This window comes from Solea solea, chromosome 7, assembly GCF_958295425.1.
Source record: "Solea solea chromosome 7, fSolSol10.1, whole genome shotgun sequence".
Classification (NCBI taxonomy): Eukaryota; Metazoa; Chordata; class Actinopteri; order Pleuronectiformes; family Soleidae; genus Solea; species Solea solea.
The window spans coordinates 2,517,646-2,527,796 of NC_081140.1; the positions used below are offsets into that span (position 1 = coordinate 2,517,646).

At 40.4% G+C, this 10,151-nt stretch overlaps 1 protein-coding gene across 1 annotated transcript; it reads left to right on the forward strand.

Annotated features, from left to right (window-relative positions):
- LOC131463050 (extracellular calcium-sensing receptor-like) lies at positions 1 to 9,638 on the forward strand. The gene is made up of 9 exons (XM_058634711.1): positions 1 to 431; positions 606 to 900; positions 995 to 1,081; positions 1,402 to 1,671; positions 2,295 to 2,501; positions 2,575 to 2,850; positions 7,616 to 7,843; positions 7,922 to 8,045; positions 8,124 to 9,638. The coding sequence occupies exons 1-9, from the start codon at positions 199 to 201 to the stop codon at positions 9,032 to 9,034; spliced, it is 2,631 nt and encodes an 876-aa protein (XP_058490694.1). The 5' UTR covers positions 1 to 198; the 3' UTR covers positions 9,035 to 9,638.
- The last annotated feature ends 513 nt before the right edge of the window (positions 9,639 to 10,151 follow it).

Sequence of the window (10,151 nt, forward strand, 5' to 3'; positions counted from 1 at the left end):
TTATCAAAGCTGTAGAAAAATACTAATGTCTCAGATGACTTATAATAAGTCTCAGATGAGATCAGTTATAGGCCCTGCCCCTACAGCTTCTTTCTCTGCCCTGGTGGGAGGTGTGCAAAAATAAACACTTCAAATATATAAAATGTGGCAACATTGTGATGAGCCTGAACTTAGACAGGGACAAATCAAAGCAAAGTCATGAGGGCATTTTTAGACACCAGCTTCCTCTTCCTAATGTTGTATTTCTGCTTCTCCTATGCTGTGTCCTCCTCTCTTTATTCCTCCTCTTGTCAGTTACAGGGACAGTTTCATTTAAATGGGATGCACAAAACAGGAGATGTGATTCTTGGTGGGATTTTTAAAGTTCATTTCTTTTCTGCTGATCCTGACCTGTCTTTTATCTCAGAGCCACATCAACCTGACTGCTATAGGTGAGTGTGTGAGGGGGAAAAGAACAAAGCTGATGAAAAACAAGTCTATTTTTGATTATGAATTATGTGAATTCGTCCTTTTTATTTAACTCTGCTTCAGTTGCTATTTATCAGATTTCAATGTTTTTGCAGAATCCTCATGTATGATGTATTTTAACACTTGTGTTATGTTAGTTTTGATGTTATAGGATTCAGACATGCTCAGACCATGGCCTTTGCTATTGATGAGATCAACAGAAACTCCAACCTGCTGCCTAATGTGACTCTGGGATACAGTCTGTATGATAACTGCATCCAACTAGGAATTTCATTTCGTGCAGCACTGACCTTAGTTAGTGGTCAAGAAGAGCAAGTTAAATTAGAGGAGAACTGTCTAGGAACTCCTCCAGTCCTAGGGATTGTGGGTGATTCTTCTTCTACACGTACAATTGCAATATCCACAGTCTTGGGTTTGTACAGAGTGCCTCTGGTAAGTTTAAAATTTAAATTTAAAATTTGGCAGGACTGAGTAATCAATCCTGTGATGAAAATGTTCATTTGTTTTTTTTTGGTTTTCTTTGCAGGTAAGTTATTTTGCCACATGTTCCTGCCTGAGTGACCGACAAAAGTTTCCATCTTTCTTTAGGACGATCCCAAGTGATGATTTTCAGGTGAAAATGTGTCTGTGAATTGAAAATGCATAAAATGAATCATGTACAAGAATATTAGTGTATAATGGAATGAAATATATCCAATATTTTGTGTGTCATGGCAGAAGTCTCTATTTCATTCTTCACCAGCAGCAGAGTAAAAACTTCCACAACAGTCACCAGTCATGTTATGTGTCTCATTTACAGAGTTGTGTGGTGTCAGATATACAACACTTAAAGACAGTGATTAAACATGAGTCTTTGATGAACCTGTTTAACAGGATTTCTAGTAAAGATGATTCCAGCCTGTGCACTAATCCCTCTGTTCTGTGTCCACATAGGTGAATGCTATGATTCAGATTCTAAAAGGCTTTGGTTGGACTTGGGCAGGTCTGCTCATCAGTGATGATGATTATGGAGTCCACGCTGCCCGATCCTTTCACTCTGATCTGGGTCCAGCTGGTGGAGGTTGTCTGGCATACACAGAGATTTTGCCCTGGGGTGATGACCCTGCTGAACTAAGGAGAATAGTGGATGTGATGAGGAAATCTGCAGCTCGAGTGGTGATTGTGTTTGCACATGAGAGTCACATGATTAACCTCATGGAAGAGGTAGGTGTTGTTACATGATTTAATATAACTTGCATACAGCTGCATTCACTGTAAAATTGTTATTTTTGCAAAACCATATTGGTTTGTATCCAATATAATATTTTACAGTTACACTCTTCATCAGGACAAATTACACTTAACTCATGATGATTACTGTATGACACATGTGCAGTGAATACTGTGCCTTATTTTCCAAAATGCAGAGTTACATCTTTTGGTTTATTTTTCTGGATTTTTTCAAGTTTCTGTGTAACACAGCTGCTAGTCTAGTGGTTGAATTGGCCCCAGAGATAAATAACAACGTACTGCATAAATGTATGTGTGACTGGGTGAATGTGACAGTGTCATGCAATGTAAAGACCATTGAAATCACTTACTGTACTACACGGATCATAATGATAATGTAGAATTGGCAACATCTGGATATAATATTTATCAAAGTTTATTGGGTTAAATTTCACACTTTGAGATAATCCCAGTATGTGTCTAGTCTAACTAGATTCAGTAGTTTAGCTGTATTTGTTAAGGTTCAGGTTCGTCTATGACATGAATTGTGGAAACAAGATGATATTTTATTGGTATAAAAGTATGAATGTAAATACTTGATATAATGCAATGTACAGGTGGTGAGGCAGAATGTGACAGGTCTGCAGTGGATGGCCAGTGAAGCCTGGTCATCAGCAGCTGTGCTCCAGACTCCTCACCTCATGCCGTACCTGGGTGGAACACTGGGCATCGCCATCCGTCGAGGAGAATTGTGGGGGCTCAGGAACTTCTTGTTACAAATACGTCCTGAACTACATCACAACAAAATAGATGGAAATAATATGGTGAGAATTTAAATGTTTAATCTGATATAAATGAAATAGTGTCATTGTAAAAAACAACAATAATTGTTTTCAGGTGAATCAGTTTTGGGAACACACATTTCAGTGTAGATTTGCACCACCTCCAGCAGGTTGGGTGGAGGCTGGAGGAGAATTATGCACTGGACAGGAAGTTATAGAGAATGTGGAGAATGAGTTCCTGGATGTTTCAGACCTCAGACCAGAGTATAATGTGTATAAGGCTGTGTACGCTCTGGTGTATGCTCTTGATGACATGCTGCAGTGTGAGCCAGGGAGAGGACCTTTCAGCAACAACACCTGTGCTCATTTACAAAGACTGGAGCCATGGCAGGTGAGATATCAGTTTACACTCAGCTATTCATTTCATTGAATCCACTGCGTTTCTTTTAGAGTTGAACAAAGTGTGTATTCATAATTGAGATTATGTTAAAGGGGACATATTATACCCTATTTCCCCCATTAAAATAGTTCCCTGGTGTCCTAATGAACATGTCAGTGACATGCTTTGGTCAAAATACCATAAGGATGAAGAATCATAGTAGTTCAATAACCCTGCTAAACCCGCCCCTTTCAGAACGCTCGGTTTTCGTGCAAGGTCCCTTTATATGCAAATGAGACACAGGCAAACACACACCCACTTCTTCCAGGGGGTTTCTGATTTGTCCTCTTTACAGCTCTATTCGTCTCCCCCTCCCTCCACTAGCTCTCTGACAATATCAACATGTCAGCGAGAGTGCCGTCACAGGAAGAGACGTCCTACATAAGGATCGAGCCGAACACTGTCCAACTGTAAATCAGTTAAACAGTTAAACTGTATGTTGCTGTATCAGATCGTGTGTTCGTGTGTTCGCACCACTTCACATCATACTGCAAACAGCGGTCGCCGCATTTAGTCAGGGGACGTATTTCACCGACGTACAAACACACACATTGTTAAGAAAAGATCACATAGAGCTCATAACTGACCATTCTGACACGTCCTAATTAAACATATTTGTTAAGTACGTCCTCCATGACCGGAGCACAGACTCAGTCTGATACAATCACATAAAGCAGCTGTTTATGCAGCTCGCCGCTGACGATCAGCGGTGCTGCACTCTCTGTGCAGCGGTGCTACACTCTCTGTGTCACCGATAGCCTAAACTGCCGCTGGCGATCAGCTGATCGCCACCGCTGATCGCCAGCGGCGCGCTGAATAAACTGTATGTTGCTGTATCAGACCGGAGACCTCACCACCGCTGACCAGCTCCGGTGCTCCGGCGAGCTGGCGATCAGCGGTGGCGATCACCGTGTAACGCGCCACCGCTGATCGCCAGCGGCGCGCTGAATAAACTGTATGTTGCTGTATCAGACCGGAGACTGTGCTCCGGAGACCTCACCACCGCTGACCACCTCCGGTGCTCCGGCGAGCTGGCGATCACCGTGTAACGCGCCACCGCTGTATCAGACAGTCTCCGGTCTGATACAGCAACATACAGTTTATTCAGCGCGCCGCTGCCGATCAGCGATCGCCAGCTGCAGTTTAGGCTATCGGTGACACAGAGAGTGTAGCACCGCTGCACAGAGAGTGCAGCACCGCTGATCGTCAGCGGCGAGCTGCATAAACAGCTGCTTTATGTGATTGTATCAGACTGAGTCTGTGCTCCGGTCATGGAGGACGTACTGAACAAATATGTTTAATTAGGACGTGTCAGAATGGTCAGTTATGAGCTCTATGTGATCTTTTCTTAACAATTTGTGTGTTTGTACGTCGGTGAAATACGTCCCCTGACTAAATACGGCGACCGCTGGCCGCAGTCTGATGTGAAGTGGTGCGAACACACGAACACACGATTGCTGACTTTATCCGGCACATTAGCTTCATATATAAAATCCTCTGTAAAACACTGTGCTCCACTGTGCAGCCACCAACAGCACACTTGTCCCGCCACGTTGACATAATACCGCTCTTCCTCCCTCCCTGCACTCTGGCAGGGACAAGGTGGAGCTAAGGTGGAGCTTGCGAATAAACGTACTGGTGGGGCGGTAACATTCGCGGTGAAATGCGCATGCTGACGTCATAAGCGCAGGGAATTCAACATCGAGCGTTTTATCGCCTATACTTACACTAAGCGGAACCACGAAAACATGACTGAGTATTGTTTTTCCACACTTTGGCGACTGGTAGGGCCCCCAGAGTCCCAAATATCAGTATTAAAATGGTTAAAAAGTTGATTTTGCATAATATGTCCCCTTTAATTTTAATAATTATTGTCGACATTAATGGACAATATATAATTTAGTGTATTGTATTAGAATTAAAAATATTTAATAGAATAGAATTATAGATGAGAGGATAGTTCATTTACAGATGGGTAATAGAGAAATGTCATATTAGGTCAGAGGAAACAGTATAATTTGGGTAATGTGACAACACTTACAGCAGCTCAGTAAAGGTTTTACCTTAAAATAAATTCATAGTCAATTTTAATGTACATATAATTGGGAGAATACCAAACCAGCTAGGGATGGAATTGTATCATAAAAATCACAAGAATAATTTGACTGTGGCAAACTTCCATTACGAGGATAATCAGAGAAAATATTTAATTTGAGTGACTTCAAAATGCTGTCTAGCTGATTTCTATTTAAATGGCACAATGAGCAGTCATCATCTTTCCAGTCATTACTGTCACTCATTTATCTGCTCAAAACTCCTCCCACAAAACACTGTGAGTTCTGTTTTTGTATCTAAGTTACTATCATGTTTATTTCACATATTCTGATTCTTTATGTGACATGTTTTTCAAAATGGTTTGTAACCAGTGCACACACATTTTCTCAAAGCTCATGGATACAAAGAAAACTAATGTTCCAGAAATATCACACTACCATTACTAACCATTGCTTAAAAGAATAAAAAAGAATATATATAATCTTACAAAAATATGTTATGAGCAAAAAAAAAGATTTGGTTCACAATTCTAAAAATAAAAAAAGGGGGCGGGGTTAGTGATTTCATTGTTTTGAGTCATTGAAATAGTTTAAAGCAGATTTTTACATTTATCGTATGAATTCTGTGAATCACAACTCTTTTGGTCAGGATAATCTCAAAATGTCCTTTCATGGGGTGGCGTTAGCTCACTTGGTAGCTGTCCCATGTTGAGGTTATAGTCCTTACTGCAGGCAACCCCGGTTCGAATCCCGCATCGGACGGTCCTTTCCTGCATTTCGTTCCCCCTCTCTGCCTCCCCATTTCCTGTCTCTCTGCACTAAACTATCGATTAAAAGGTATTAAAAGCCCAAAAAATATACTTAAAAAAAAAGAAAAGTAATTTCATGTCATCCCAGATTTAAACCTAGCATTGTAGGTTTGTTGTACACCTACGGCACAGCAAATGTGCTCCTGTCACAGATCAGCTGCTCAAGCTGAGATGTCAGATGTGTGTCTACACTGTAGTCAACGTGATTTTCATGCATGGTGTTATATTAAATCATGTAACAACACCTACCTCTTCCATGAGAAACATGTAGTTGTTTTAAAAGTTTTTAAATATATAATCAACTCAAAAACAAAAGAATATTTATTAATATAAGGTTTTTTTTGTAATGTAAATGTTTTTTTTGGCTGATCTTTTTTCTAATTAAAATTGAAATTGAAAATAAAATCATGTACCTTTATTTGTATATGAAGTTCACACGCCTAATCCTTCTCCAAGAATATCTCTGTCACTCAGTTGTAAAAACCGCCCTCCGCGTAGAAGAAGAGCACGCAGCGACATGCACCCGTTAGCACTGCCCCCTATCTGTGCGGCAAAGTACTTTCTACTTCACTCATTGCATTTTCACTGCACATTTATGGCCAATCAGAAAGACTAAATAGGTCACACACATTCATTAAATACATTAGACAGACTGTGGAACGTCAGCATGTGTAGTACATGTATATTCAAAAATATATATTGGTGATATAAAGAGAGGTAGCGATGGGCATGTGCCAACTGCTCATCGCACAGCTCATCACTGTCTCACCTCACACCCATGTATTTGGGAATGCGTAAATTCAGCGATTTTGCACATAGAAATGATGAAATCATTCAGAAAAACAATTTATAGAAGAGTCAAGTGGACAAATTGATTTTCTTCTATCATTGTTAGTATTTTACTTGTTACTGCATATCAGGCATTTAAGTGCAGCTCAACTGTAACTGTAAGGTGGTGTTTTGACCCAAATGCAGCACACACAGGCAAGCTCAGTTCTTAGCTTATATTGCAATGAAAGGCAAAAACCACAGTTCAGGCTCTTGCCAGGCAACAGTAACGTTTAGGGGCAGGCAGGGGGGAAAAGTTGAGACGAGCAAAGTCCAAAACCAAGGTAAACCGTCCAACCAGGCAGAAAAATCCAAAAGAGGCAGGCAGAAGAGACAGTCAAGAAGGGAGGCCAGCAATCAAAAACCAAAGAGGCCACACAGGATAACAAACAATTCCAAAAGGGGCAGGTGGGTTTAGTGGGACATAGACAGAGAAGGCAGAATCAGAAGCAGGCACGGTCAGCAACAGAGGCTCAATATGGAAAAACACCAGAGTCTGGCATAAGAAGGGCAAGGAACAATTTGGCAGAGAGTGAATGAACAGCAGAAGCTTATATACTGGTGCTTGATGAGTGGGAGCGTAGTGGAGTTGGCTAATGAGGTGGGCGTGGCTGGCAGGCAGGGCGGAGCAGAGGTGGGGTGAGTGGAAAAGAACTGGAAGGTGAGGCATGGAGCAGAACTGTGATACATACTGTATGTCACAACAGTTTGAGTGGTTTGACCAATTTGTGTGATAAGAAAAAATAAATCTGTACTGCAACAGCCCAAATGACAATGGCTAATATTGTACGAAAACCATCTTGTATCTCAGAGCAGGAGAAGTAGAGATATTTCAAAAATTATCAATTATTAGCTCTATTTGTTGCTTTACCTTTTGCAAATCTGTTGATGCTGATTTATACCACCCACCTGTGGGGGAACCCTGAAAATGACTATTCAATAATATTGCTTTAGAAGGAAATGCTTTCTTTGAAATGTTAATGACTTTTTTAAAATAGTTTTTCTTCTTAATTTTGATTTCCAAAGCTTATGTATTACATGGAAAAGGTGAACTTCACCACAACATTTGGTGATCAAGTGTCATTTGATGAAAATGGTGATGCCTTACCTGTATATGACATTATGAACTGGGTGTGGCTCCCTGATGGAAGAACTAAAGTTCAGATAGTGGGTGAGGTTAAGAGGTCAGCCTTCAAGGGTGAAGAACTCACACTGGATGAAGACAAAATCTTCTGGAACTTTGAATCCAAACAGGTAATTGATTTCTTGACACCTTGTATGTGTCAAGTCCTTACAGATCAGTCTACCAGACACTGATATTTCTCCACACAGCCTCCTCGGTCAGTGTGCAGTGAGAGTTGTCCTCCAGGTACCCGCATGGCCAGAAAGAAGGGGGAACCTGAGTGTTGTTTTGACTGTGTCCCTTGTTCTGAGGGAAAGATCAGCAATACAACTGGTGAGTGTAAAGTTTTAAACACCACAGTTTAGAGATGTTGTATAAACATGTTTCTCATCACTTTCCCTCTTTTCTCAGACTCCATGGAGTGCACCAGTTGTCCAGAAGATTTCTGGTCCAGCCCCCAGCGTGACCACTGTGTTCCTAAGAAAACAGAGTTCCTCTCCTACCATGAGCCTCTGGGTATCTGCTTGACAACCACCTCACTGTTGGGCACATTTATCTGTGTTGTTGTTCTGGGCATCTTCATCCATCATCGCAGCACACCTATAGTTCGTGCCAACAATTCAGAACTCAGTTTCCAGCTCTTGCTGTCACTTAAATTGTGTTTCCTCTGCTCGTTGCTCTTCATTGGACGACCCAGATTATGGACTTGTCAACTAAGACATGCAGCATTTGGCATAAGCTTTGTGCTTTGTGTCTCATGTATCCTGGTGAAAACCATGGTGGTTCTGGCTGTGTTCAGGGCCTCCAAACCAGGAGGTGAGTCCAGTCTCAAGTGGTTTGGTGCTGTGCAGCAGAGAGGGACAGTTCTGGTTCTGACTTCTGTTCAAGCAGCGATCTGCACTGTCTGGCTTGTCTCTGCTTCACCAGTGCCTCATAAAAACACACAGTATCACAGTGACAAGATAGTTTACGAGTGTGTAGTTGGGTCCACAGTTGGTTTTGCAGTTTTACTTGGTTATATTGGTTTACTGGCTGTCCTCAGTTGTTTGTTAGCTTTTCTAGCAAGGAATCTTCCAGACAGTTTCAATGAGGCCAAACTCATCACTTTCAGCATGTTGATCTTCTGTGCAGTGTGGGTGGCCTTTGTCCCTGCTTACATCAGCTCACCAGGCAAATATGCAGATGCAGTGGAGGTATTTGCCATTCTGGCCTCCAGCTTTGGCCTCTTGGTGGCGCTGTTTGGACCCAAATGTTATATAATTTTGTTGAGACCAGAGAGAAACACAAAGAAAGCCATCATGGGTCGCGGCATTGGATCATAGAAACTGAAAGAGCCTTAATAAATAAATTTCCTCTACATAGAATGTGTTAATATATACATATATCAAACTTGATTTAGTGTTTCATATTTTCCAGTGCAGAACATTTACTCATGTGTTAACATTTTACAAATGTGTTAATGTCTTTGTTACTTTTTAATAATGCAAGATAATGCCACTCCTAATGAAACTGTAAGTTACTTTCCCTCTATATAATTATATTTCACTCCAGTTTAACAGAGCCAGGCTCATGCTGTTGCTCAAGTGTAAGTGTAGGTCACACTTTAACATGTAGAAGTTGTTTTATTTTTAAAACTGCACATGTGTCCTGCATTTTCTGGATGTGATTCTATTTAATGATTGATTGAGAAACAATTAAAGTATATAGTTAATATAGGAATGGATGACTGAGGCTACTCAAAATAATCTTATTTGGAGAAAAGTAGTCTTCTTCAGGTGGTTGAACAAAGCCAGTCCAGGATTTAACCAGTCCAATGGTCCACTTCTTCACGATACAAATGTTCTATAGGTGTGGTTTACAATCAGAAAATAAACAACAGTGAAAACTTAAATAACTTATATAGGCTGAGTGACAATACAATCAACTTTGAGCATATCATCTGTTATTTGATTTAATAAATTGTTACTTTTATGTGGATAAAAAGGAACGTGCTGTGTCTTTTTTACATGTGACAAACGGGTTAAGAGAGTCAGTGCACAAATGAATACCTTCAATTTTGTACTATTATAGTCAATTACAGTGATTGTTTAGACTGACTTTAAAGGCATGGATTGATTGTCTTTTCCCTGTTTTCAGGGTGGTGCCCTGATCAGAGGAAATTAATATTTAATAAATTGTTCAATAATATTTAATAAATAAATAATTATTAAACATCATTTAATAGTTTTCTTATCAATCAAATTATTGCTTACCACCATAAATTGTGCACCATTATACCAACTTTGTCACAAGTGTACAAAACGTCAGATAGCTTGTGGTAAAATTTAACTTGAACTATTGGAGTTTTGCCTCCTGAATTGCTTGAATTGAACTGATTGGCTAACTAAACAGATTAAACCTTTCTGATGGTGTATTGCTACTGCTAAGCGTGTATTAGCT